Source organism: Lepus europaeus, chromosome 19 (assembly GCF_033115175.1).
Source record: "Lepus europaeus isolate LE1 chromosome 19, mLepTim1.pri, whole genome shotgun sequence".
NCBI classification, from domain to species: domain Eukaryota; kingdom Metazoa; phylum Chordata; class Mammalia; order Lagomorpha; family Leporidae; genus Lepus; species Lepus europaeus.
The window spans coordinates 6,535,243-6,562,692 of record NC_084845.1 but is presented as its reverse complement, the minus strand read 5'-3'; the positions used below and the strand labels follow the sequence as shown (position 1 = coordinate 6,562,692).

Sequence of the window (27,450 nt, the reverse complement as noted above, 5' to 3'; positions counted from 1 at the left end):
GCGGGGCCTGCGCCCTATTTTCCCGTAGCATCGCTCCGTTCTCGTCGGGTCCGCCCCTAAGGGCTGGAGAGGGCGGTGCTGCCCTTCGGACCTCGAGGTTCCCGGGGGCGGAGTGCCCCGCGGTCCTCCGTGCCAAGCGGTCCGGGCGGGCGATGGCCGCCACGCGCGGAAGACCCCGCGCCTGCGACATCTTCACCACCATGGAGTACGGCCCTGCGCCGGAGAGCCACGCATGCGCACTGGTGAGGGCCTGGCGGGCCCGCGCGGCCCTCTCGTCCCCCGGGGTCGCGAGGCGGCGTCCCGTCAGCCACCGCGGCCGCGCTGCGGCTCCGCCCCCCGGGGCTCCCTGGGCGCCCGCGGCGGGATGGCGCCGGGCCCGGAGCTGGCGGGCACGCTGGCGGGGCGCTGGTGGGCGTCCCCGCCGCCGTCCAGCCCGCGCCCAGGGTCCCTGGGCTTGTCTGGCTCCTTCCCGCGGCGTCGCCTCGGAACCCCCGATGGCGGAAAGCCCCTGGGGCTCCCGTGACCCTCCGCCCCGTGGACTTCCACGGCTGCCCAGGACGTCCCGGGGCTCCCTGCGGGCTCCGTGCAGCGGACCCCCCGGGCCCGGGCGGGGGGCGCTGTGTCGCAGGACCCCCGCGTGCCCCGGGCCGGGCCGCCAGTGCTGACGCCCGGGCTGTGGGGGGAGGCGGGCGTTGATTTTGCAATGTGCCGGGCTTGGCAAAGCGGCCTCCGGTCCGCGTGGGGGCTGTGGGCGGATCGGGGTCAGGCCTGGTGGAGCCAGGCCTCGCCCTGCAAGCTGAGGAAGACAAGCTGGGCCTGATCGTTGGGATCCACATGAGCCCCTGGGGGTCCCGGGGTCCTCCCGTGGCGCAGCACCTGCCTCGAATGTTCTAGAAGTCCCTCGTGGGGCTCCAGGTCTCGCCGGGCCCTCCAGCGCCCAGGCAAGAAGAGCTAGGGCTGCTTATGGGCCCCGGGGGCAGGGGTGGCCCGGGTGAGGCCGAGGAGCTGCAGGAACGGGGTCCGGGGCCTGGTCCGGGGCCTGGCCCGGGGACTGGGTGGCCGTCCCCGCACGGTGCGCCCGGGAAGAGCCGAGCCCAGAGTCTGGTGAGGTTGAGGAGAGTGAGACGTGGGGCCGCTGCACCTCGGGCACCTGCGAGTCGCCACAGGAAGTTGCCCTGTGGGCAGGGTGGGCCTGGGGTGAGGGTCTGGGCTTTGCCCGCGGGAGGCCCTGAGAGGGCCGCGGTGTCACTGATGTGTCTCCCGTGGCTTCGATGGCTCCTGTGTGCTGCGCAGGATCTCTGAATCCCTGGACCCCGGAGAGCAGGTGACTGCGGGGCCGGAGAGGGAAGTGCGCCCACGGCCAGGCTCCCGCTGGACACAGACCGTTGTTCCTTCCCGCAATGGCAGAGGTCTCGCCCCACCAGCCAGACCCCACCAAAAACCATGCTTCCTTTGGCCTGAACTTCGGTTTTGAAAATGCGAATTAGCGGCCACCGCCTTGGCTCACTAGGCTAATCCTCTGCCTGCGGTGCCGGCACACCGGGTTCTAGTCCCGGTCGGGGCGCCGGATTCTGTCCCGGTTGCCCCTCTTCCAGGCCAGCTCTCTGCTGTGGCCCGGGAGTGCAGTGGAGGATGGCCCAAGTGCTTGGGCCCTGCACCCCATGGGAGACCAGGAGAACACCTGGCTCCTGGCTTCAGATCAGCGCGGTGCGCCGGCCGTGGCGGCCATTGGAGGGTGAACCAACGGAAAAGGAAGACCTTTCTCTCTCTCTCTCTCTCTCTCTCTCTCTCTCTCACTGTCCGCTCTGCCTGTCAAAAAAAAAAAAAATGCGAATTGGTAAACAACCAATTCCATGTAAACATCTGGGATCCCAGCTTTCTTGAAAAAGAACGAAACTTTCCGAAGTTCGGCAACCTCTGGCTTGAGTTTCCTGGCGAAAGTCGTCTGGAACCAATAGCGAGCGGGCGCTCCGGGCGCCTCCAGCCTCTCCCACTTACGCCCTCGCCAGGGCCCTGTGCACATTCTTTGGAGGGGTTGTTTTTTGGGGGTGGGGGGCTGAAACTTTTCAGTTTCCACAGAGCGAGTGGTGTTTATGAGGAACTTCCGTTAACCCATCCTGCAACTGAAATGGCCATCAGCGATTGGCCCGGTGTCGTCCCCTCTGCTCTCGTCTCCCTTTTTTTTTTCTTTTTAATTTAACAAATCCCAGCTGTGGCGTCATTTTCCGGTAAACAGTTGAGTTCTTATTTGTAACAGACAAGGACTAACCCTGTTACATAACTCCCTGGGGGCACTCCCGGTGATGGGTCCGTGCCCTCTCATGTCCAGCGCATGTCCGCGTGTCCCTATTTCTAAAATGCCTCTTTGTGCCCGGGGACATTTGTATCTGGCACTTAGGGGTGACTGTTTTCCTTTAAAGAGAAAAAAGACAAGGGCCAGTGGGCCAGGTAGGAGGACAAGGCAGGAACACAGGGCTCCGGGGTGCCGAGACGAGAGTTTGTAGGGGAAGGTGCAAAGTGAGTCTTGGATTTAGCGACAGGGAACACGTGAGCGGTGGAAGAAAGGAACGTGGAGCAGACACGAGGGTGACGCAGTACATTACCAGTACAGGTGCAGGGCGTTGGCCGATGCCCGTGCCCACATCCCGGATCAGAGTCCCAGCTCTGCCCCCATCCCAGCCTCCTGCCTGTGCACACCCTGGGGTGGCCGAAGTGCTTGGGTCCCTGCCCCTCACCTTGACTGAGTCGGCTCCCAGTACTTGGAGAGAACCATCAGATGGGACCAATCTCCTCCCTCCCTCCCTCTAACTCTGCCTTTCAAATCAATCAATCAGTCTTACCCTCCTGTGTTGCCGATGGGACCGTGAGCGGTGCAGGCGCTGTGGAAAGCAGCGGTCAGCCAGACAGGTCGCCATCTGGCCCAGCAAATCCACTTCTTTTTCTTTTTGACAGGCAGAGTGGACAGTGAGAGAGAGAGAGAGAGAGACAGAGAGAAAGGTCTTCCTTAGCCGTTGGTTCACCCTCCAATGGCCACCGGCGCCCCGACCGGGACTAGAACCTGGTGTGCCGGCGCCACAAGGCGGAGGATTAGCCTGTTGAGCCACGGCGCCGGCCACAAATCCACTTCTTAGCTGCAGCCCAAAAGATCTGGAAGTGCGTTCGGCCAAGGTTCTGTACGCGAATTTTCATAGCAGCATGGCCCAAACACAGAAGCCACCCAGTGTCCCTCGCGCGATCCTGGCTGAGCAGCCCAGCGTGTCCACGTGGTGCCTGGTGTTCACCCGTGAGTGGAAGTGGACCTGCCACCTGGGACAGCACCCGGACACCTTGACCGTAGTGTGTGACTTTATTTACAGGAACGTCCCGCATAGGCCGCGCCCTAGGGACAGAGAGCGGACGAGCGGTTGTCAGGGAGTGGGAAGAGGCGGGGAGTGGGCACAGGGCCCCCTCTGGGGGTGACGACCGTGTTCTAGAACCTGACAGTGCTGGTGGCTCCGTGCGTGTTTCAGTGCCACTGGATTGTACACCTTCACACGGTGAGAGGGGCAAATTTCAGCTGATGGGTATTTTACCAGGACGAGGGGAAGGCAGGAGGAAGAAGAGAATTAGCTGACGGGGCAAAGGGGACAGGTGTGCGTTCCCAGAGGACTCTGGGTAGGCCCTGAGCTGCCCCACGTTCCAGACCCTTTTCCAAGTCGTCTTCCCCTCCCCCAGGCCTGGCTGGACACGCAGGACCGGCACTTGGGCCACTATGTAGATGGGAAGTGGTTAAAGCCAGAACACAGGAGTTCCGTGCCCTGCCAGGATCCAGTGACAGGTATGAGGTGGCCCCTGGGAGGGAGCACTGTGCGGGTAGGGGGCGGGGATTTCCGGGCGGTCCTGCTAACATCCTGATGGCGGGTCCCCCCCCATGGAGACTCCTGAAGTCTAGCAACATCCCTGCCTTGCTCTCGGGAAGCGGTCGGAGCTGTGCCCCTGGTGGGGGCGGGGGACCAGGCTGGGCTCCCCGAGTCTCAGCCCCCCACTTCTGACGTGGGCCCCCTCGGCTCTCCTCCCGCTCTGGGTCCCCGCCTCCCCCCACCCAGGAGAGAACCTGGCCACTTGCCTGCTGGCACAGGCTGAGGATGTGTGTGTGGCCGCGGAGGCCGCCAGGACCTCCCTGGAGAGCTGGAGCAAACTTCCTGGAGCCGCCCGGGCCCAGCACCTGAGCAGGTGATGTTGCCGAGTGTGGTCTCGGCAGGTGGGGAGAGACCCTGTTCCCCAGCACCTGCCGGAGACGGTGGGGCAGCTGAGGTTCACATTCATAAACTGGGGCTCTCGTGGCCAAAAGATGGGCTTCCCTCCCTCACTGGGGCTGGGAGTGACGAAGCTGCTCCTTCCACAGCCATCACAGGGCGTCCGTGTCTCAGCAGGTCCTTGCTAGGGGTGGTTCCCGTTTACCAATTCCATTGCAAAGAGAAGCCAAGACGCAATGCCCAGGGGTTTACCTGTGGCCAAGGCCTTTAGGGTTTGGGCCCTAACTACATTTCCCATGAGTCTTTGGTGTCTTCTATTCCTTATAAGTAGTAAGGATGCCCCGGGGGCTCATGGGGATTGTAGTCCAGGTACAGGGGCCTGCTCTAGGACCTCTTACCTGGCCCGAGGGCCCTGGGAAGTGACCATCCCCCGCACTTTCTGTGCAGGCTGGCCAAGATGCTCCAGAAGCACCAGCGGCTGCTGTGGACCCTGGAATCCCTGGTGACCGGGAGGGCGGTGCGAGAGGTTCGGGACGGGGATGTGTCGCTGGCCCAGCAGCTGCTGCAGTACCACGCGGTCCAGGCACACACCCAGGAGGAGGCACTGGCAGGCTGGGAGCCCATGGGTGAGAAGCTGGAGTCCAGTGCCCAGCCCTCTTCCCCCGTGTGACCCGGCAGAGCCAGTCCCAGTCCCCTTGTTCCTTCCGTTCAGGAGTGATCGGCCTCATCCTGCCGCCCACCTTCTCCTTCCTCGAGTTGATGTGGAGGGTTTGCCCTGCCCTGGCTGTGGGTGAGTCGGCGCCTGGGCTCCCAGGTCCATGGGGGAAGGGCTGGGGCCTGGGCTCCCGGGTCTGAGGGAGGAGGGCTGGGGCTGGACTCCTGGGTCTGAGGGAGGAGGGGCTGGGGCTGGACTCCTGGGTCTGAGGGAGGAGGGGCTGGGGCTGGACTCCTGGGTCTGAGGGAGGAGGGCTGGGGCTGGACTCCTGGGTCTGAGGGAGGAGGCTGGGGCTGGACCCCTGGGTCTGAGGGAGGAGGGGCTGGGGCTGGACTCCTGGGTCTGAGGGAGGAGGCTGGGGCTGGACCCCTGGGTCTGAGGGAGGAGGCTGGGGCTGGACCCCTGGGTCTGAGGGAGGAGGGGCTGGGGCTGGACCCCTGGGTCTGAGGGAGGAGGGGCTGGGGCTGGACCCCTGGGTCTGAGGGAGGAGGGGCTGGGGCTGGACCCCTGGGTCTGAGGGAGGAGGGGCTGGGGCTGGACCCCTGGGTCTGAGGGAGGAGGGCTGTGGCTGGACTCCTGGGTCTGAGGGAGGAGGCTGGGGCTGGACCCCTGGGTCTGAGGGAGGAGGGGCTGGGGCTGGACCCCTGGGTCTGAGGGAGGAGGGCTGTGGCTGGACTCCTGGGTCTGAGGGAGGAGGCTGGGGCTGGACCCCTGGGTCTGAGGGAGGAGGGGCTGGGGCTGGACTCCTGGGTCTGAGGGAGGAGGCTGGGGCTGGACCCCTGGGTCTGAGGGAGGAGGGGCCAGGGCTGGACCCCTGGCTCTGAGGGAGGAGGGCTGTGGCTGGACTCCTGGGTCTGAGGGAGGAGGCTGGGCCTGGACCCCTGGGTCTGAGGGAGGAGGGGCTGGGGCTGGACCCCTGGGTCTGAGGGAGGAGGCTGGGGCTGGACCCCTGGGTCTGAGGGAGGAGGCTGGGGCTGGACCCCTGGGTCTGAGGGAGGAGGGCTGGGGCTGGACCCCTGGGTCTGAGGGAGGAGGCTGGGGCTGGACACCTGGGTCTGAGGGAGGAGGGCTGAGGCTGGACCCCTGGGTCTGAGGGAGGAGGGGCTGGGGCTGGACCCCTGGGTCTGAGGGAGGAGGCTGGGGCTGGACCCCTGGGTCTGAGGGAGGAGGCTGGGGCTGGACCCCTGGGTCTGAGGGAGGAGGGCTGAGGCTGGACCCCTGGGTCTGAGGGAGGAGGGGCTGGGGCTGGACCCCTGGGTCTGAGGGAGGAGGCTGGGCCTGGACCCCTGGGTCTGAGGGAGGAGGGGCTGGGGCTGGACTCCTGGGTCTGAGGGAGGAGGCTGGGGCTGGACCCCTGGGTCTGAGGGAGGAGGGGCCGGGGCTGGACCCCTGGGTCTGAGGGAGGAGGGGCTGGGGCTGGACACCTGGGTCTGAGGGAGGAGGCTGGGGCTGGACCCCTGGGTCTGAGGGAGGAGGGCTGGGGCTGGACCCTGGGTCTGAGGGAGGAGGGGCTGGGGCTGGACCCCTGGGTCTGAGGGAGGAGGGCTGTGGCTGGACTCCTGGGTCTGAGGGAGGAGGCTGGGGCTGGACCCCTGGGTCTGAGGGAGGAGGGGCTGGGGCTGGACCCCTGGGTCTGAGGGAGGAGGGCTGTGGCTGGACTCCTGGGTCTGAGGGAGGAGGCTGGGGCTGGACCCCTGGGTCTGAGGGAGGAGGGGCTGGGGCTGGACTCCTGGGTCTGAGGGAGGAGGCTGGGGCTGGACCCCTGGGTCTGAGGGAGGAGGGGCCAGGGCTGGACCCCTGGGTCTGAGGGAGGAGGGCTGTGGCTGGACTCCTGGGTCTGAGGGAGGAGGCTGGGCCTGGACCCCTGGGTCTGAGGGAGGAGGGGCTGGGGCTGGACCCCTGGGTCTGAGGGAGGAGGCTGGGGCTGGACCCCTGGGTCTGAGGGAGGAGGCTGGGGCTGGACCCCTGGGTCTGAGGGAGGAGGGCTGGGGCTGGACCCCTGGGTCTGAGGGAGGAGGCTGGGGCTGGACACCTAGGTCTGAGGGAGGAGGGCTGAGGCTGGACCCCTGGGTCTGAGGGAGGAGGGGCTGGGGCTGGACCCCTGGGTCTGAGGGAGGAGGCTGGGGCTGGACCCCTGGGTCTGAGGGAGGAGGCTGGGGCTGGACCCCTGGGTCTGAGGGAGGAGGGCTGAGGCTGGACCCCTGGGTCTGAGGGAAGAGGGGCTGGGGCTGGACCCCTGGGTCTGAGGGAGGAGGCTGGGCCTGGACCCCTGGGTCTGAGGGAGGAGGGGCTGGGGCTGGACTCCTGGGTCTGAGGGAGGAGGCTGGGGCTGGACCCCTGGGTCTGAGGGAGGAGGGGCCAGGGCTGGACCCCTGGGTCTGAGGGAGGAGGGGCTGGGGCTGGACACCTGGGTCTGAGGGAGGAGGCTGGGGCTGGACCCCTGGGTCTGAGGGAGGAGGGCTGGGGCTGGACCCTGGGTCTGAGGGAGGAGGGGCTGGGGCTGGACCCCTGGGTCTGAGGGAGGAGGCTGGGGCTGGACCCCTGTGTCTGAGGGAGGAGGGCTGGGGCTGGACTCCTGGGTCTGAGGGAGGAGGCTGGGGCTGGACCCCTGGGTCTGAGGGAGGAGGCTGGGGCTGGACCCCTGGGTCTGAGGGAGGAGGCTGGGGCTGGACCCTGTGTCTGAGGGAGGAGGGCTGGGGCTGGACCCCTGGGTCTGAGGGAGGAGGCTGGGGCTGGACCCCTGGGTCTGAGGGAGGAGGGCTGGGGCTGGACCCCTGGGTCTGAGGGAGGAGGCTGGGGCTGGACCCCTGGGTCTGAGGGAGGAGGCTGGGGCTGGACCCTGTGTCTGAGGGAGGAGGGCTGGGGCTGGACCCCTGGGTCTGAGGGAGGAGGCTGGGGCTGGACCCCTGGGTCTGAGGGAGGAGGCTGGGGCTGTGCTCCAGTCCTTGAGCTGCCCCGTCCCCCAGGCTGCACCGTGGTGGCCCTCGTGCCCCCAGCCTGCCCCACGCCCCTCCTCCTGGCCCAGCTGGCGGGGGAGCTGGGCTCCTTCCCGGGCATCCTCCACGTGCTCAGCGGCCCCGCCTCCCTGGGGCCCGTGCTGGCCGCGCAGCCTGCAGTCCAGAAGGTGGCCTTCTGCGGAGCTGTCGAGGTATCTTGGGGTGGGGGGGTGGGCCAGGGGCAGGGGGCGGGAGATTCGTGCCCCTGCTGACCCTGGCGGTCGCCCCCCAGGAAGGACGTGCCCTTCGCCGGACGCTGGCGGGCGAGGGGGTCGCGCTGGGGCTGGCGCTGGGCGTGGAGTCGCTGCTGCTGGTGACGGACGCGGCCGACGTGGACGCGGCCGTGGAGGGCGTCGTGGACGCGGCCTGGTCCGACCGCAGCCCGGTGAGGCCCAGGGGCTCGTGTGTCCCCTTCCTTCCTTCCTTGAGGTGGGGGGCATATCTGTGCCCAGGGGTCCTCACCTCCCGTTTCCGAGTCTCCGCGCCCCCCGGCTGTCCCGGACTCGCACAGTCTGTGTCCCTCGCTCTGTCTCTGCCCCTGGTTTTCCAACTTCCGTCTTCACCCTCGGAACCACATCCGCCCCGGGTTTGGGCCTCTGCACCCCGTGGCCCTGCGGTGACCCCTGACCCGACACCCTTGCTCCTGCCAGGGCGGCCTCCGGCTGCTCATCCAGGAGTCGGTGTGGGCTGAAGCCCTGAGGCGGCTGCAGGCACGCATGGGGCGGCTGAGGAGCGGCCGAGGGCTGGACGGGGCCGTGGACATGGGGGCCCGAGGGGCTGCCGCACGCGACCTAGCCCAGCGCTACGTGCGCGAGGCCGAGAGCCTGGGTGCACAGGTGAGCCGGGGACAGAGACGCCGGGGCGCTGGGCGAGGGGCCACCAGGAGACGTAACTCCTGGGTGGGCCTGGGGGAGGAGGGGTGGAGGGACCCCTCTAGATCCACGCTCCACCTCCCCAGGTGTTCCAGGCCGGCGATGTGCCGTCGGACGGCCCGTTCTACCCCCCAACCTTGGTTTCTGGCCTACCCCCTGCTGCCCCATGTGCCCAGGCCGAGGTGAGCCCCCGAGGGTGCCAGAGGCCCTGTTCCCCACATGACCTGGGTTCTTGTCCACCGTGGGCCCTGAGGGGTGGGGTACCAGACCCCTGAGGGCCCCTCACACCTTCCAGGTCCCATGGCCGCTGGTCGTGGCCTCCCCTTTCCGCACAGCCAAGGAGGCCCTGGCCATGGCCAACGCGACCCCCCGAGGAGGTAGCGGCAGCGTGTGGAGCGAGAGGCTGGGGCAGGCGCTGGACCTGGGCCACGGGTCAGCGGGCACGGCCGGGCCAGAGGGCGGGCGGGCGGCCTGTGGGCGTGGCCCGAGTGCCCACTCTCCCCCTGCCTCGACGTCTACTCTCTGGGTCCCCTCTGCCCTCGCCTGATGTCTCTGCCTCCCCTGTAGGCTCCAGGTGGGCACCGTCTGGATCAACAGCCATGGCCTCAGAGACCCTGGCGTGCCCGCGGGCGGCTGCAAGGCGAGCGGGTCTTCCTGGCATGGCGGCCCGGATGTGAGTACTGCCCCTCCCCCCGTCACCACCCCGCGTCCCCCTGACACCTGGACTCCCCTCCATCACCACGCCTCCCCTCACAGGGCCTGTATGAGTACCTGCGGCCCCCGGGGACCCCCGCCCGGCTGCCCACCCCCTCTGAGAACCTGAACTATGACACCTTCGGCCTCACCGTGCCCTCAACCCTGCCAGCGGGGCCAGAAACGGGGCCCAGGTGAGTGGTCCCTGGACCAGGCTGTCAGGGGACGTGGGACCGGGAGGCGGGGTGGGCAGGAGGGGGGCTCCCTGGAGGCAGCGCTGCCGAGCCCGGCATCCGGGTCCTGATGGGTCTCAGTGCTGCTCTTGAAACAGGCGCAGGAGCTTGCCCCCCCAGAGGCTCATGGGAACTGAGTGTGTACTCAGTGGGGTGGGGCAGACCCAGGCCCCGGGACCCCCCACCTCACACCTGCCCCTTCTCCAGCCCAGCACCCCCCTATGGGCTCTTCGTGGGGGGCCGTTTCCAGGCTCCTGGGGCCCGGAGCTCTAGGCCCATCCAGGGCGCAGACGGCAGCCTCCAGGGCTACGTGGCTGAGGGCGGGGCCAAGGACATCCGCGGTGCCGTGGAGGCCGCTCACCAGGCTGCCCCCGGGTAAGGGGGCCCCACAGGAGAAGGCCGCAGGGCGGGTCAGCCGGGACTCCCAGCGGTTGGTGGGCTGCGGGGCTGAGGGGCCAGGGACACAAGCCGGGTGTCTGGGGAGAGCCCCGCACCCCCTCCCCAACGCACGTTGTCTGCCCGCAGCTGGGTGGGCCGGTCGCCAGGGGCGCGGGCAGCCATGCTGTGGGCCCTGGCGGCTGCGCTGGAGCGCCGGGCGCCCACCCTGACGTCCAGGCTGGAAAGGCACGGAGTGGGGCTGAAGGCGGCTAAAGCAGAGGTGGAGCTGAGCGCGCGGCGACTCCGGACCTGGGGGGCCCGGGCCCAGGCCCAGGGTCACAGCTTGCAGGTGACAGGGGTCTGTGGGCAGGCGGGGGGTGGGGGGAGGTGTCAGAGCAGAGTCTGGAGCGAGCCGGGCTGGGATCCAGCCCCAGCTCCACGGGCACCATCACCAGCGAGGGGCGCCATCTCTGTCCTCTGCACCGGTTCCTCACCTGTGTAGTGGGCACATGGCCTGCCTCACCCAGCGCTGTCCCTTGATAGCCACAGGGGATTGGTTCTGGGGACCCCCCCCCAAGCCCTCAGATCCTGCAGCCCCTGTAAACAGCGCCGTCACGTTTGCATAGGCCCGCGCGCGTCCTGCCGTACGCTGTCAGTCGCTGCCATGAGACCCATAACCCCTGACGCAGCCCAAGTGCCGGCTGGGCGGCGGCTCTGCTGAGTCACAGGGGACAATGACAAGGACCCAAAAGGCCTGCGTGTGCAGTGCAGATGTCGGGGTTTTCCGGAATATGTTTGCAAATGTTTTTTCATTCGAGAGACAGAGCTCCCATTCACTGGTTCGCTCCCCAAGTGCCCACGCTGGCCAGGGCTGCACCAGGCTGTGGCTGGGAGCCAGGAACACCGCGTGGGTCTCCCGCGTGGGTGGCAGGGACCCACCCGCTTGAGCCGTCACCTGCTGTCTCCCAGGGGGCCCATTGGCAGGAGGCTGGAATCGAGGCCAAAGCCGGGCACCCCAGCAGGGGGTCAGATGGAGGCCAGGCACCTGTGGCCCCGGTATTTTTGAAGCCACAGCGGTGGAATGTGCACTCACAGAGGGTCGGCTGCGGTGTTTTCCAGTCTGTGGTTAGGGACCCAGCCTGTTCTTTCCTGGGCCATAAAACTAGTTACGGCTGCCGCGAAGGCATCTCTTCCTTTTTTTTTTTTTTTTTTTTTATTTTTGACAGGCAGAGTGGATAGTGAGAGAGAGACAGAGAGAAAGGTCTTCCTTTTGCCGTTGGTTCACCCTCCAATGGCCGCCGCGGTAGCGCGCTGCGGCCGGCGCACCGCGCTGATCTGATGGCAGGAGCCAGGTGCTTCTCCTGGTCTCCCATGGGGTGCAGGGCCCAAGGACTTGGGCCATCCTCCACTGTACTCCCTGGCCACAGCAGAGAGCTGGCCTGGAAGAGGGGCAACCGGGACAGGATCGGTGCCCCGACCAGGACTAGAACCCGGTGTGCCGGCGCCGCAAGGCGGAGGATTAGCCTAGTGAGCCGCGGCGCCGGCCGGCATCTCTTCCTTTTAAACAAACAAAAATGGGGGTAGAAACAGACGGACGGACGGATCTAAGTGCATCACGCCAGACCGGACAGATCTAAGTGCATCACGCCAGGCCGGACGGATCTAAGTGCATCACGCCAGGCCGGACGGATCTAAGTGCATCACGCCAGGCACTGCTTCCCTGCCTTTCGTTTGCTGTACGCACGCCGGGCGGACGTGAGCGTGCGGTGGGCAGCAGGCGAGGCCGAGGGTTTGGTGGCTCAGGCCGCGCCCCAGGGGCACCCGGGCACAGGTGCAGCCAAGGCAGCAGGTCGTCGGCTCTGGAAGCGCCTGGCGTCCTCGTACCCCGTCCGGGACTCAGAAGGCGTTTGCTTGGGGCAGCACAGGAGACGGCGCCCGTATCTGTAGTCGTCAGCGGGACGCAGATCCAAGCGTGCCAGGAAGTCGCCGTGTGCACCTGCTGGAATGGCTCACGCTGAGACCGAACGTGTCGGCGGGAAACGGCACGACTGCCTCGGAAAACGAACCACACCGTCAGCACCTGAGCCGGCGTGGTTCTGAGGGCCTGAGCCACCACGTGGGCGACCCCAAAGTACTTACGCTAAGGGAGAGGGGCCAGGTTTTTGTTTTTAAGTGCAGGTGTCTCTGTGTCTAAAGGACTCCTACGAAATGTAAACAGGAGTCGGGCAGTGCATGATGGGACGTGACGGAGTACATGAGAGAGGAAAGCAGGGGCTGCCTCGGACGGCGAGCGTGACAAAGGGCAGGAGAGATGGGAGCGGGGTTCGTGACCGTACGAGGGTGCGCGTTCCCTGTGAAGCCAGGCAGGGTACTGAGTGTCAGACGTTCAGCAAAGCTTTCATGAGAAAACACACGAGCACAGGAAGCAGCCCGCAGGCCGAGCTCAGCGCAGACACAACAAGCCGGTGGGGCAGGCGGAGGGCCGGGCAGTGGGTTAATCCTCCGCCTGCAGGGCCGGCATCCCCTGCGGGCGCTGGTTCGAGTCCCAGCTGCTCCACTTCCACTCCAGCTCCCTGCTGGTGGCCTGGGAAAGCAGTGGAATATGGCCCGAGTCTCACCCACAGGGGAGACCCTGATGAAGCTCCTGGCTCCTGACCTGACCCGGCCTGGCCATTGCAGCCATCTGGGGAGTGAACCAGTGGATGGAAGATACCTTTCTCTCTCTCTCCCCCTCCCTCCCTCTCCATAACTCTGACTTTCAAATAATTAAATAATTCTTTAGGAAAAAGACAGGGAATGGCAGCCCTCGTCTGAAGGGCACGCAGCTGGCGGGTGGCCAGGCTGGGGCTGGAGCCCAGGCCAGAGCTCTGTGCTCTGAGCCTCTGCCTGGTTATTGTCGCTATTGGGGTTTTTCTGGAGTAAGCAAAGATGGAGACGAGAGGAGGAAAGGGGCAGGAGATGGTGTGGGAATGTTCCGGAAAGATGAACGATCCAGGGGTGGATGAGGAGGGCAGCAGGCCGAGGCCTCGCGAGCCGTGGGCCGCCTGGGGGTTTTGAGTGCAGAAGGGAGGCTGGGCCCACGAGGACGTGGCAGGTAGGAACGGCAGGTGCGTGTCTGATGTTTCAATGTGCCGAGGGCTTGGCTTTGTCGTGGAACAGGTGGTTCTGCACCCCCACGCGGCCGCCGGGGGCCTGGGGGAGGCGTTTTAGCGAGGGGGAGGCCCTCTCGGCCTGCAGGCTGCCTGCTGTGCCCGCGGTAACCCAGACTTCCTGGCCAGGCCGACCGGGCCACGTCATCCGGCTTTCCCCAAGCTGGCTGCTGGGGTTTCTAAGCCGGCGGCGTTTACTCGTCGAATCAAACAGTAATGTGCTTTCGCGCATCACACTACGAAAAGGAAAATGTGGTTGCCGGCCAGGAAGGCAATCAGGCCCCTCCCCCCCCCCCATCCTGTCCCTGCAGGTGGCCGGGCTGAGAGGCCCAGTGCTCCGGCTGCGGGAGCCCCTGGGCGTGCTGGCCATCGTGTGCCCGGAAGAGTGGCCCCTGCTTGCCTTCGTGTCCCTGCTGGCCCCCGCCCTGGCCCATGGCAACGCCGTGGTCGTGGTGCCCAGCGGGGCCTGTCCCCTGTTGGCCCTGGAGCTCTGTCAGGTAACACTGCCTTCCCGCCTGCCCGCCCCTGTTCCCAGAAGCCCCCGGGAGGCGCCGGAGACCTGCAGGGGCTTGGGTCCCACCCTCGCAGCCCCACCATCACCAGCCCGTGACCCCAACCCTAGGATATGGCCACCCTGCTGCCCGCGGGCCTTGTGAACGTGGTGATGGGGGACCGGGACCACCTGACGCGCTGCCTGGCCCTGCACCAAGACATCCAGGCCCTGTGGTATTTCGGATCTGCCCAGGTACCCTTCGTCCCTCCCTCCTGGCGTCATAAACTTGGATGGGGGGGAAGCTCCTGGTTAGGGCAGGCGGCCCTGCCCCCTGAGAACTAAGTGGGGGAGAAACGCCGTGGGAGCAGGGCTCGGAGGTCGCTGCCCAAGACATGGTCTCAGCGGACCGACCGCCCCTCGCTGAGGGCCTCACCCTAGTATCAGGTGGGGACCACGGTGCACCTCCGAAGCCTTGTATTGGTGGCGCCTGGGAGCGTGCGTGCAGGCGAGGGCCTCTTCCCCTGAACGTGGGTGGCTGCTGGGCAGGAGACCCCCCTGGCCACAGGAGCCCCGCGCCCCAGCTGGCAGAGCCTTGGGGTCTCTCCTGGGTCGCAGCCCTTGTTGCTAAGGAAGCAGGTGCTTAGCAACCACGCCGTCTCCCCCCCACCCCCACGCAGGGCTCCCGCTTCGTCGAGTGGGCCTCCGCAGAAAACCTCAAGGCCGTGTGGGCAAACGCGGGCCACCCACGGGCCTGGGACCAGGAGGCCGAGGGCGCGGGCCCGGAGCTGGGGCTGCGGGCCGCGCGGACCAAGGCCCTGTGGCTGCCCGCGGGGGACTGACGCCTGCGACCGAGCGGCTGGACGCCTGGGACTGCTGTGACCCCCGAGGCCACGAATAAATGTCTGCCCGACCCCGGCTGCGCTCGTGCGGGGAGGGAGGCCGGGTCCAGGCCATTTCGTTGGGACACTTAGCGGCCGCTGGGCGGCTCCACACAGCGCAGGGTCTGTGACAGCGCCGCTCGGGGCTCCTCGGGCCACCAGGTCCTTCGCGTCCATCCTCCCGCCGGCTCCGGCCTTGTCCCTCCGGTCCCTGGAGGCCAAATCCGATTGGCCAGTCCGTGTCAGGTGACCGCTTCTGGCCCAATCCCTGGCCAGGGGCGGGGTCTTCCGGTACAGGCCACGCTCCTGGCCGTCAATCAACACCCGTGGTTGGGTGCTTTGGGCTGGGCGCTTGGAGGACCGGGCGGGCTTGGTCTCTGGGAGCTGAGGTTGCGGGGGTTGGGGAGTGTGAGTTTCCTGCTCTGGCTGTGACAAATTACCACAAGCCGAGCAGTTTAAAGAGAGCAGGGGTCGGCCTTGTGGCGCCACGGGTCGAGCCTGGGCTTGCAACGCCCACGGCCCATATCCAAGGCCCGGCCGCCCCGCCTCCGGTCCAGCTCCACGTTGGACCCCAGTGCTTGGGCCCCGGATGGAGCGCCAGGCTGCTGGCTTCCGCCCCGGCGTCCCATCTGGCCGTGAGCCAGCGGGTGGGGGACCTCGGGCTCTTGGTCTCCCCCTCAGCAGACTTCTGCCGGGTCAGGAGACCACGGTGAAGGCGTGGGCCGGGCGGCGTCCCTGTCCTGGGCCTCCTTGAGCTCCAGCTTCTGTGGGCCGCCGGCATCCCTTGGCTCAGGGCCTGCTCACAGCCAGCAGTGGCCTCTCTGGTTCTGCTGCCCCCCTCTGCCACTTCCAAGGGGCCTTGCAGTGCCAGCCCCCCAGGGACATGTGACCCTTGATCTGATCCCCCTGACCCTGTCCCTCTCCCCATGTGAGGCCACATTGTTACATGTTCCGGGCATTAGAACGGGGACAGCCTTGGGGCCTTTTCTGCCCACACAGAGTGACAGAAAACAAGAGGATAATCACGAAGTGACCGGGGGCCGTGGCCAGGACAGTAACCCACGCTGAGCCACGAGGGAGGTGGAGAGGGTGGAAAGGAATGGTGGCTGGGCCCTGGGGCCACGAGCCAAGGAATGCCTGAGAGGGGCATGGCCCTTAAAAAAATCTGATTCATTTATTCGAGATTTGGTGTTACAGATGGACGGAAAGGTCTTCCATCCACTGGTTCACTCCCCAAATGGCCTCAACGGCCGAAGCTGAGCCAATCAGAGGCCAGGAGCTTCCTCCGGGTCTCCCACATGGGTGCAGGGGCCCAAGCACTTGGGTCACCTTCCACTGCGTTCCCGGGCACATTAGCAGAGAGCCGGATCGGAGGTGGAGCAGCCAGGACTTGAACTGGTGCCCACCCATAAGGGATGCCGGCGCTGTCATGGCCCTTCTGACGTGACTCGTGACTTTGAGCTTCTGGGCCTCAGAATGGTGTTTCTGTTGTTGAAAGGTTTATTTAGGGCCCGGGGTCAGGGCACAGAGCAGGTGCAACAAACCTGCCCTCAGTTCAGATGCCAGCAAAGTGGGGGGCCACCTGCACTGCTGACCGACTGGGCACGGACTTTGGGGCTCCCGGAGCCTGTGTCCACAGCCACGCTTCATCTTGAAGGTTACAAACCAGGGCCAGCTGGGGCAGGGTCTGGGAGGGCTGTGGACACAGTCATCCACCCGTGTCTGATCGGCTCCAGGACTTTCCGTGAATGCCACAGTCCGCGGGAGCTCGGGTCCCTTGTATAGAAAGGTTGGAGGGTTTGCCCGGGCCCGGTGCACGCCTCTCCCTGTCTCTGATTTGTGACATCCAGTACCCTGCAAAGACGTGCCAATGGTTGTCCCCCTGAACTGTTGAGGGAAGAAGGACAAGAACAGAAGTCCACACACGTGCAGGACAGAAATAATATTAATTTTTTTTTCCTTAAAGAGTCATTTATTTGGAAGGCAGTGTTACAGAGAGAGGGAGAGGGAGAGAGAGAGAGAGAGGTCTTCCAGCCACTGGTTCACTCACCAAGGACTGCAACAGCCAGAGCTAGGCCAGACTCAAAAGCCAGGGGCCTGGAGCTCCATCCAGGTCCCCAGCGTGGGTAGCAGGGGCCCGAGTACTTCCACTGCACTCCTAGGTGCGTTAGCAGGGAGCTGGTTTGGAAGTGGAGCAGCTGGGGCTTGAACCGGCACCCATGTGGGATGCTGGTGTTGCAGGCGGTGCCTTAACTTGTTGCACCACAGCGCCGGCCCCTTGAATATTTTCAGACCCGGCAGGTTGGATGCACAAATGCGGAGGGCCCACTGTCCCCCTGCCCTTGTCCCCGTGGGGTGGGAAGCAGCACACCTTCCTAGAGACTAACCAACAGAGGAGCTCCCCCCCGGAGCGTCCATGGCCAGCGTTTTCTTGGGGCCTCATTACACAGGCGCCCTTCCCAGAACCCAGGCTGCAGCCTTCCCAGCCTGTGCATCCACAGAAGTCGGTGAAGCTGGCTCAGAATCCCAGCCCTGCCTCTCACCATGCCCGTCTTTTCGGCATGGCCGGTCCCTGCCCTCCTATCAGCTCAGGTGTGGCCCAAGAACAACATTATCTCTATTACACAACAATCAGAAAGGTCAGCACACTTTTGCACGCTCATTGAACACAGGAACACCTGCCACAAGCCAGGCTTAGCGTCAAGATGGATATGTGCCCACGGCAGCAACCGACCCAAAGATAAAGTCACGCAAACTGGGTGGTGGTGTGTACAAAGGTGATAAGCTCAGAGCAGGGGTGAGCAGCAGTGCCGGGAGGGGCTGCCACTTGCAAAGGGGGTGTCAGGAAGGCTTTGCCGTGGGTGTTGGGGCAAAGACCCCAGCGAGATGGGGGATGAGCCATGTGGGCGTGTGTGCAGAGGCCCTGGGGTGGAGAGGGTGGCTGCCTTGGTCCCAGCTGCTGGGGCTGGAAAATGGAGAGCCGAGGTCAGAGAGAAGTCTAGGCGAAGATGAACTGTGTAGGGTGACCTGCTGCGCGTGCCTTAGCTACAGCCAGGACTAGATGGAGACGCATCCCGGTGCGCCGCCGCCGGGGTCCTCTCCCTCCCGGGCGCGGGCTCCAGATGTCACCACCAGGGGGCGCGCCCCGCCCCTGCCCTATTTCCACCCTGGCTCACCATCTCCCCCAAAAATTTCCTTTCGCTTTCGGTCTCTGGCTGTCACCCAGCTTGACCCTCCCACACCCAAGCCGGGGCAAGCCTGGTGCGTGGCTGGCCCGGGGACCCCACCTCTGGGACCAAGGGAGCAGGGGTCCCCCCGGCCGTGGGAGGGTTCCGGGGACCGGACGTCGGGGTTCCTGGAAAGGGTGATGAGGGGTTTTTCACCGAAACTGGGGCTCACGCAGGAAGCCTAGGGGAGTAGGAGGCGGAAACTCGGCCACATCAAGGGGATGAGGGAGGGGCGGGGGGGGGACGGGGCGGGCGAAGAAAGGGCAGGCGGGTGGCTGTCCCAGGCTTGCGCTTCTGTCCCTTCCAAGGCCCAGCCACAGGCATGAGGGGCCCGCGGCCGAGATGACCGTGCCGGCGCCGGCCTGGAGCCCGACCGTGCGTATACCTGGGCCCAAGGTGGGGGCAAGGGGGACGCAGCAGCCAGGTGCGGCAGGCGGGAGGGCGCGGCCGCGGGGCGCCGGGACCGGCGAGGGCAGGGGCGCACCCGGGCCGGTGGGGCACGCGCCGAGATCCGGGGGGCTGGGAGGGGACGGGCAGGAGGTCAGCGCACGCAGACCCCAGACAACGCCCCCCGCAGTCGCTGCTGCTGCTGCTGCTGCTGAGCCCGGGCCTCCGCGGGACCCCCGACTGCTCCTTCGCCCACAGCCCCATCTCCTCCAACTTCGCTGTCACCATCCGCAAGCTGGTGAGCTGCGCACCCCGCCCTCTCCAGGCCGGCTGGGCGCTCCCCGGCCCCGGGTCTCTGCCTCCGCCCCAATCGCCCCAGTTTGTCCCGCCGTATCCAGCCGGCTCTTGTTCCCTCCCCGCCAGTCTGACTACCTGCTACAGGACTATCCCGTCACCGTGGCCTCCAACCTGCAGGACGTGAGTCGCCATGGGAGGGGCCTGGGATGGAGGTGGGAACCTCAGACTCCAGACGCACCACCCTCCAGGGACCAGGCCAGTGGACCAGCCCCGCCCTGCCCTCCTCCCTCAGACCCGGGGTCCAGCCCAGCCCCTCCCTCAGACGCAGGGGTCCAAGCCTGCAGCCTCCTCCTTCAGACCCAGGGTCCAGCCCCAGCCCTCCTCCCTCAGACCCAGGGTCCAGCCCCAGCCCCTCCGCCCTCACACCCAGGGGTCCAAGCCTGCAGCCTCCTCCCTCAGACCTGGGGGTCCAGTCCCGCCCCTGCCCTCCTCCCCCAGACCCGGGGGTCCAGCCCAGCCCCTCCTCCCTCAGACCCAGGGGTCCAAGCCTGCAGCCTCCTCCTTCAGACCCAGGGTCCAGCCCCAGCCCCTCCGCCCTCACACCCAGGGGTCCAAGCCTGCAACCTCCTCCCTCAGACCTGGGGGTCCAGCCCCGCCCCTGCCCTCCTCCCTCAGACCCGGGGGTCCAGCCCAGCCCCTCCTCCCTCGGATTCAGGGGTCCAGCCCTGCCCCTGCCCTCCTCCCTCAGATCCAGGGGTCCAAGCCTGCAGCCTCCTCCTTCAGACCCAGGGTCCAGCCCCAGCCCCTCTTCCCTCAGACCCTGGGGTCCAGCCCCAGCCCCTCCTCCCTCAGACCCAGGGGTCCAGCCCCAGCCTCCTCCCTCAGACCTTGGGGCCCAGCCCCAGAACCTCCTCCCTCAGACCCAGTTGCCTGGTCCCAGCCCCTCCTCTCTCAGACCCAGGAGTCCAGCCCCAGCCTCTCCTCCCTCAGACCCTGGGGTCCAGCCCCAGCCTCCTCCCTCAGACCCAGGGGTCCAGCCCCAGCCTCCTCCCTCAGACCCAGGGGTCCAGACCCAGCCTCCTCCCTCAGACCCTGGCATGTGGTGTGCCCGCAGGAAGAGCTGTGCAGGGCGCTGTGGCGCCTGGTGCTGGCCCAGCGCTGGCTGGAGCGGCTCAAGACCGTGGCTGGGCCCCAGATGCAGGGCCTCCTGGAGGCTGTCAACACCGAGGTCTACTTTGTCACCTCGTGTGCCTTCCAGGTCAGCCCCACGGCCCGTCCGGGGAACGAGGGAGGGGCCCCCGGGCCTCCCCAGGGCTTGGAAGCCGAGCTGGCCCAGGCCGTGCGGGAGCCACGCCGGCAGGTGGGGCAGAGCGCGGGCGCCCCGGCCTCTCGGCCCCAGGGCTCACTGGCAGAGGGTCAGGGCCTGGCCGGGGGCCCTGGGCACAGGCGTCTCCCAGAGAGCCGGGTGTGGGTGTGTGTGGGTGTGTGTGGGTGGGTGAGTGTGTGTCCCGGGCCCGAGGCTGGGCAGTGCCCGCAGGGAGGGGCTCCGGGCTGATGTGATGGTGATGATGGTGATGATGGTGACGCCGTCTCCCTCCCGGTCCCAGCCCCTCCCCAGCTGCTTGCGCTTCGTCCGGACCAACATCTCCCACCTCCTGCAGGATGCGTCCACCCAGCTGCTGGCGCTGAAGCCCTGGATCACCCGCCGCAACTTCTCGCGGTGCCTGGAGCTGCAGTGCCAGCCGGGTAAGGGCTCCCAGCGCCGCCACCCCGGGCGGAGGGCGAGCCCTGCTCCCCTCGGCTGTGGCTTTGGGCAAGTTCGCCGCCCTCTCTGGACCTTGGCCGACCGTACTCCTTGCCTGTTTCTCCGAGACGGCCCCGCTCAGAGGAGACGGTGAGCCAGGGGCTTAAGTGTCCTTGGAGTCGTGCTTGCGAAAGAAGATAAAAGCCCACAGGTGGACTCCCGTTTATTTTATCTACACGAAAGGCAGAGCAACAGAGAGGCAGGGAGAGACAGAGAGAGAGAGGTGGAGAGACAGAGAGAGAGAAACAGGAAGAGACAGAGAGAGACAGGGAGAGACAGAGATGGAGAGAGACAGGGAGAGACAGAGATGGAGAGAGAGATGGAGAGAGAGACAGGGAGAGACAGAGATGGAGAGAGAGACAGGGAGAGACAGAGAGAAACAGAGATGGAGAGAGACAGAGAGAGACAGACAGAGACAGAGAGAAACAGAGATGGAGAGAGACAGAGACAGGGAGAGACAGAGATGGAGAGAGACAGAGAGAGACAGGGAGAGACAGAGATGGAGAGAGAGACAGGGAGAGACAGAGATGGAGAGAGAGACAGGGAGAGACAGACAGAGACAGGGAGAGACAGAGAGAAACAGAGATGGAGAGAGACAGAGATGGAGAGAGAGACAGAGACAGGGAGAGAGAGACAGAGATGGAGAGAGACAGAGAGAGACAGGGAGAGAGACAGAGAGACAAGGAGAGACAGAGATGGAGAGAGAGACAGAGAGAGACAGGGAGAGAGACAGAGAGACAGGGAGAGACAGAGATGGAGAGAGAGAGACAGAGAGAGAGATGGAGAGACAGAGAGAGAGATGGAGAGACAGAGATGGAGACAGAGGGAGACAGGGAGAGAGAGAGACAGGGAGAGACAGAGATGGAGAGAGATGGAGGGAGACAGGGAGAGAGAGACAGACAGAGAGACAGGGAGAGAGAGAGGGAGAGAGAGACAGACAGAGACAGGGAGAGAGAAAGAGACAGGGAGAGACAGACAGAGAGAAAGGGAGAGAGAGAGGGAGAGAAAGACAGACAGAGACAGGGAGAGAGAGAAAGGGAGAGAGAGAGGGAGAGAAAGACAGAGACAGGGAGAGAGAGACAGGGAGAGAGAGAGGGACAGAGAGAGACAGGGAGAGATAGGGAGAGAGAGACAGGGAGAGACAGAGAGACAGACAGAGACACAGAGGGAGGGAGAGACAGAGAGACAGACAGAGACACAGAGGGAGGGAGAGACAGAGACAGGGAGATACAGAGAGAGACAGGGAGAGACAGACAGAGACAGGGAGAGACAGAGAGAAACAGAGATGGAGAGAGACAGAGATGAAGAGAGAGACAGAGATGGAGAGAGAGACAGAGACAGGGAGAGAGACAGAGAGACAAGGAGAGACAGAGATGGAGAGAGAGACAGAGACAGGGAGAGACAGGGAGAGACAGACAGAGACAGGGAGAGACAGGGAGAGACAGAGATGGAGAGAGACAGAGAGAGACAGGGAGAGAGACGGGAGAGAGAGAGGCAGGGAGAGACAGAGAGACAGACAGAGACACAGAGGGAGGGAGAGACAGAGACAGGGAGATACAGAGAGAGACAGGGAGAGACAGACAGAGACAGGGAGAGACAGAGAAACAGAGATGGAGAGAGACAGAGATGAAGAGAGAGACAGGGAGAGAGACAGAGATGGAGAGAGAGACAGAGACAGGGAGAGAGACAGAGAGACAAGGAGAGACAGAGATGGAGAGAGAGACAGAGACAGGGAGAGACAGGGAGAGACAGACAGAGACAGGGAGAGACAGGGAGAGACAGAGATGGAGAGAGACAGAGAGAGACAGGGAGAGAGACGGGAGAGAGAGAGGCAGGGAGAGAGAGATGAAGAGACAGAGAGAGAGAAACAGGGAGAGACAGAGATGGAGACAGAGGGAGACAGGGAGAGAGAGAGACAGGGAGAGAGAGACAGACAGAGAGACAGGGAGAGAGAGAGGGAGAGAGAGACAGACAGAGACAGGGAGAGAGAAAGAGACAGGGAGAGAGAGACAGAGACGGAGAGACAGGGAGAGAGAGATAGAGAGACAGGGAGAGACAGACAGAGAGAAAGGGAGAGAGAGACAGACAGAGAGACAGGGAGAGAGAGACAGGGAGAGAGAGAGAGAGAGACAGGGAGAGAGAGAGACAGGGAGAGAGAGAGGGAGAGAGAGACAGACAGAGACAGGGAGAGAGAGAGACAGGGAGAGAGAGACAGACAGAGACAGGGAGAGAGAGAGAGGGGGACAGAGAGAGACAGGGAGAGATAGGGAGAGAGAGACAGGGAGAGACAGACAGAGACAGGGAGAGACAGAGATGGAGAGACAGAGACAGGGAGAGAGAGACAGAGATGGAGAGAGACAGAGAGAGACGGGAGAGAGAGAGGCAGGGAGAGAGAGATGGAGAGAGAAAGACAAGGAGAGAGACAAGGAGAGAGATGGAGACAGGGAGAGAGACAGAGACAGGGAGAGAGACAGAGACGGGGAGAGAGACAGGGAGAGAGACAAGGAGAGACAGGGAGAAAGAGACAGAGACAGGGAGAGATAGGGAGAGAGAGACAGAGACAGGGAGGGAGATGTCCCATCTGCTGGTTCACTCCCCCACCTGCCTGCAGCAGCCGGGGCTGGGCCAGGCTGAAGCCGGGAGCCAGGAGCTTCTTCTGGGTCTCCCACCTGGGTGGCAGGGGCCCAGCACTTGCGTCGCCGTGGGACGCGGAGCCGAGACTGGGACCAGTGCTCTGCCCCGGGGTGCGGGCGGCCAGCCAGTGTTGGCGTAACCTGCCGCTCCGCCCCCTGCACTTCTACAGTTAGTGAGTCCGTCATCGGGGGGGGGGGGGGGGGGGGAGAGAGAGAGAGCGCGCCCCCAGCTGCTGGCTCAGTCCCCCCAGGTTCCCGCCCGGCTGAGCCTGGGAGCCCGGTCTCAGGCGGGGCTGCGTTGGCAGGAGCCGGAGCCAGGGCTCGGACGCAGGCATCTCAGCCACGGGGCCGCTGTCCGTCTGTAGGAGTTCACGACGGGACCCAGCAAGGTGCCTGAGGAGTCTGCTTCCCTCGCCCGTCTCTCCAGCGCTGGGTCTTGCTTAACAGGAACTGCACTCCAAGATCCAAACCTTGGGCTGGCGCCGCGGCTCAACAGGCTAATCCTCTGCCTGCGGCGCCGGCACACCGGGTTCTAGTCCCGGTCGGGACGCCGGATTCTATCCCGGTTGCCCCTCTTCCAGGCCAGCTCTCTGCTGTGGCCCGGGAGTGCAGTGGAGGATGGCCCAAGTGCTTGGGCCCTGCACCCGCATGGGAGACCAGGAGAAGCTCCTGGCTCCTGGCTTCGGGTCAGCGTGGTGCGCCGGCCGCGGCGGCCATTGGAGGATGAACCAACGGCAAAAAGGAAGACCTTTCTCTCTGTCTCTCTCTCTCTCACTGTCCACTCTGCCTGGCAAAAAAAAAAAAAAAATCCAAACCTGGACGCTGGCCTTGCTCCAATCCCCAGAGCTGACCAGATGCCAGTGCCGCGCGCAGCTGTGGGTGTCCGTGGGTTCCTCCCGTCCATCCAGCTGGGGGTTGAGAATATCCAGGAAAAAAGGAAATCCCACGTCTGTGCCGAACAGACCGCCTTCCTCGCCAGCGGTCCCTAAACAGTACAGGGCAGCAACGCTGACACGCATGTGCGTTACACTGAGGGTGAGGCATCCACATGTGACAGGAGGGAGGCTGGCGTCGTGGTGCAGTGGGAAAGCCGCCGCCTGCAGTGCCGGCATCCCATACGGGTGTCAGTTCAAGTCCCGGCTGCTCCACTTCCGATCCAGCTCCCTGCTAATGGCCTGGGAAAGCAGTGGAAGATGTGCCAAGTTCCTGGGCCCCTGCACCTGCCTGGGAGAGCTGGAAGAAGCTCCTGGCTCCTGGCTTCGGATCAGCCCGGCTCCGGCTGTTGAGGCCATTGTGGAGTGAACCAGGGGATGGAAGACCTCTCTCTCTCTCTCTCTCTCTCTCTCTCTCTCTGCCTCTCTGTAACTCAGTCTTTCAAATAAATAAAACTTTTAAAAAAGATTTGTTTATTGAAAGACAGAGTTACATAAAGAGAGGAATAGACACACACACACACAGAAAGAGCTTCCATTCACTGGTTCATTCCCGAAATGGCTGCAATGGCTGGAGCTGGGCCGATCAGGAGCCAGGAGCATCTTCCAGGTCTCCCACGCAGGTGCAGGGACCCAAGGACCTGGGCCATCTTCTACTGCTTTCCCAGGCCACAGCAGAGAGCTGGATTGGAAGTGGAGCAGCCGGGACTCAAACCGGCACCCATATGGGATGCCAGCGCTGCAGGTAGAGGCTTAGCCCCCTACACCACAGCGCTGGCCCCAGTCAATCAAGCTTTATTAACTTGTATTCTATGTCCATGGCACTGGGGACCCAGCGTGGAACATGCAGACTTGGGGCTAACCCGAGCCAGAAAGTAAACCCCACGCAACCAGACGACGGCGCTCCTGCGTGCAACCAGCCGCGCTCAGAGTGAAGTGGGGCGATGTTCGTGTGACCGAGGCTCCATCCGGGCCTCCCGCATGAGTGGCAGGGACGCGAGCCCTTGGGCCCAACATGCACATTAGCAAGACGCTGGATCGGAAGCGGAGGGGCCGGGATCGGAGCAGGCTCTCCGGCTGGGATGTGGCGTCCCTCCGCGCCACACGCCTGCTCCCGTCCAGGCGGGAGGCTCTGGTGATAAACAGCACAGATAATGTTCCCGCTGCTCACACAGAGGGAGGAGGAAGACAGATCCTCAGCTCTGAGACGTAGTTGTTCAGTCGTAAAGGAAAACACAGGGGTGGTCATATGGCCTAGTGGTTAAGCACCCAGTTCCTGCGCAAGTGCATCCCGGGAGGCGGCCATGCTGGTTCAGGAGCTGGGTCCCTGCCACCCACCTGGGAGACCTGGACTGAACTCTGGGCTCTCAGCTCAGGCCCTGGCCACTGTGCCCTTCAGGAACTGAACCAGTGCATGGGAACTCACTCTCTCTGCCTTTCAAATAAATTTTTAAACTAAAATTCATCTTGGGGCTGGCACTGTGGCACAGCGGGTTAGGCCATGGCCTGCAGTCCGGCATCCCATCTGGGCAGCCGGTCCCAGTTGCTCCACTTCCGATCCAGCTCCCTGCTGTGGCCTGGGAAAGCAGTAGAAGATGGCCCAAGTCCTTGGGCCCCTGTACCCGCGTGGGAGACCTGGAGGAAGCTCCTGGTTCCTGGCTTGTGCCTGGCCTAGCCCCAGCCATCGCAGCCATTTAGGGAGTGAACCAGTGGGTGGAAGACCTCTCTCTCTGTAACTCTGCCAAGTAATTAAATCTGTACGATCAATACGTACAATCAAAGCTTTCCTGTCTGCCAGGCTCTGTCCCTCCGGTTGACTCACGAGGGAAGATGAATGAGCTCCCCGCTTTGCAGGTGGGGAAACTGAGGCAGCAGTGCCAGGCAGGCCCCGCCTCCCCTCCGGAGCCCACCCTGCTCCTCAGTCACGTGGCCTCCTCTCTCCTCAGAACCCTCCACCCCCCTGCCCCCGAGGAGCCCCGGGGCCCTGGGGGCTACGGTGCTGCCGGCCCCCGCACCGCACCTGCTGCTGGTCCTGCTGCTGCTGCTGCCCTCGGCCCTCCTGCTGCTGGTCGCTGCCTGGTGCCTGCACCGGCGAGGGACGCCCTGCCCCGGGGAGCGGGTGAGCCGGCGCGGGCCCAGACGGACGAGGGGTGGCCCAGGCCCTGCCTGTCCCCAGGGGCCCCCAGGAGGTGTTGCTTGTGTAAGCGGGGGGGGGGGGGGGGCCTGGGAGGCCTGGCTGAGGGCAGCGGGGTCTGGGACGTGTGGTGGAGTAGGGGAGCGAATCGGGAGAGGCAGGGTGGGTGTCTGACCGGCCTGGAGGTGTAACGGGCACAGCGGGCCCTGGGCCTGGCTCAGTGACGGGTGCAGCAGTGAGGCTGGGGGCCAGGCGCTGAGCTGGGGGCCCCGGGGTGTGCCAGCCCAGGCAGGAGTGCCATGGCATTGCAGGCCGGGCAGCCCTTGGCTGAGCCCTCCGCAGGGGGAGGCCGGGAGGGAGGAAGCAGGGGAACGATTATCCCAGAGGCTGGGGCTTTGCACAAGCGGCCTCTGGCCCCTCAGCAAGGCGCTGCCATGGCTGCCCTGCCTCTCAGAGTGGCCACTCGGGCTCCAGGGGCCACCCGGCTGCCCAGGGGCGCTGGGACTTGGTCCCCTCCCGGCCCTGCCCTCTGCTTCCCAGTTTCCTCTTCGGCACCAAAGGCTCTGTGAATAGCCCCCCCCCCCCCCCCCCGGGAGTGAGGGGGCCCAGGCCGGGCCCTGAGAGCCCTGCTGCCCCTGGGGAACTGACCGCAGCCCACATGCAACTCAACTCAACCAGTTAATAATGTGATTACAGCCGTGTAGCTGTCACTTCAACATGCAACCACTTTTATTTTTAAAAAAGATTTATTTGGGCCGGCGCCGCGGCTCACTAGGCTAATCCTCCACCTTGCGGTGCCGGCACACCGGGTTCCAGTTCCGGTCGGGGCGCCGGATTCTGTCCCGGTTGCCCCTCTTCCAGGCCAGCTCTCTGCTATGGCCCGGGAAGGCAGTGGAGGATGGCCCAAGTGCTTGGGCCCTGCACCCCATGGGAGACCAGGAGAAGCACCTGGCTCCTGGCTTCGGATCAGCATAGCGCGCCGGCCGCAGCGGCCATTGGAGGGTGAACCAACGGAAGAAGACCTTTCTCTCTCTCTGTCTATAACTCTGTCAAATAAAAAAAAAAAAAAAGATTTATTTACGGAGCCTCCTCCGGGTCTCCCACGTGGGTGCAGGGCCCAAGCACCTGGCCATCCTCCACTGCTTTCCCGGGCCACAGCAGAGAGCTGGCCTGGAAGTGGAGCAGCCGGGACTCGAACCGGCGCCCACATGGGATGCTGGCCCTGCAAGCGGCGGCTTTACCCGCTACGCCACAGCGCCGGCCATGGGATATTTAATTATAATTTCTTTCGGGAAAAGTAACACATGGAGCCCCCCCTCCCGCCGCGCGGAGCCCCTGGGCCCGGCCGTCCAGCGGCGCGGCGGACAGACAGACGGACACGCCTGTCCCCGTTC

General features: G+C 64.8%; 2 protein-coding genes across 5 annotated transcripts; both read left to right on the top strand.

Moving 5' to 3' along the window:
• Positions 1-9: 9 nt before the first annotated feature.
• Positions 10-14,673, top strand: ALDH16A1 (aldehyde dehydrogenase 16 family member A1). The gene is made up of 17 exons (XM_062176304.1): positions 10-242; positions 3,715-3,817; positions 4,086-4,212; positions 4,683-4,861; positions 4,948-5,025; positions 7,917-8,098; positions 8,179-8,331; positions 8,597-8,782; positions 8,905-9,000; positions 9,114-9,250; positions 9,386-9,491; positions 9,575-9,705; positions 9,952-10,119; positions 10,270-10,471; positions 13,583-13,768; positions 13,894-14,016; positions 14,442-14,673. The coding sequence occupies exons 1-17, from the start codon at positions 153-155 to the stop codon at positions 14,601-14,603; spliced, it is 2,409 nt and encodes an 802-aa protein (XP_062032288.1). The 5' UTR covers positions 10-152; the 3' UTR covers positions 14,604-14,673.
• A 124-nt stretch (positions 14,674-14,797) lies between these two features.
• FLT3LG (fms related receptor tyrosine kinase 3 ligand) lies at positions 14,798-27,105 on the top strand. 4 transcript variants are annotated; one of them, XM_062176316.1, is made up of 8 exons: positions 14,798-17,903; positions 18,178-18,244; positions 18,447-18,554; positions 18,680-18,733; positions 19,668-19,811; positions 20,161-20,299; positions 25,869-26,041; positions 26,832-27,105. In XM_062176316.1, the coding sequence occupies exons 1-8, from the start codon at positions 17,704-17,706 to the stop codon at positions 27,060-27,062; spliced, it is 1,116 nt and encodes a 371-aa protein (XP_062032300.1). In that variant the 5' UTR covers positions 14,798-17,703; the 3' UTR covers positions 27,063-27,105. The 4 variants fall into 4 exon arrangements, with proteins under 4 accessions (XP_062032300.1, XP_062032298.1, XP_062032299.1 ...); XM_062176314.1 differs by having other exon boundaries at positions 18,680-18,808; XM_062176315.1 differs by having other exon boundaries at positions 18,178-18,265.
• Positions 27,106-27,450: the final 345 nt, after the last annotated feature.

What these genes read in the sequence shown, in the direction of transcription:
- ALDH16A1 (XM_062176304.1), top strand. Translation starts at nt 153, where the DNA reads ATGGCCGCCACGCGCGGAAGACCCCGCGCCTGCGACATCTTCACCACC. An exon ending in CCCCATGTGCCCAGGCCGAG is followed by an intron (nt 9,001 to 9,113) that starts GTGAGCCCCCGA and finishes CACACCTTCCAG; the next exon opens with GTCCCATGGCCGCTGGTCGT. An exon ending in GGTATTTCGGATCTGCCCAG is followed by an intron (nt 14,017 to 14,441) that starts GTACCCTTCGTC and finishes ACCCCCACGCAG; the next exon opens with GGCTCCCGCTTCGTCGAGTG.
- FLT3LG (XM_062176313.1), top strand. Translation starts at nt 17,704, where the DNA reads ATGGAGACGCATCCCGGTGCGCCGCCGCCGGGGTCCTCTCCCTCCCGG. An exon ending in CACCACCCTCCAGGGACCAG is followed by an intron (nt 18,809 to 19,667) that starts GCCAGTGGACCA and finishes GTGTGCCCGCAG; the next exon opens with GAAGAGCTGTGCAGGGCGCT. An exon ending in TCACCTCGTGTGCCTTCCAG is followed by an intron (nt 19,812 to 20,160) that starts GTCAGCCCCACG and finishes TCCCGGTCCCAG; the next exon opens with CCCCTCCCCAGCTGCTTGCG.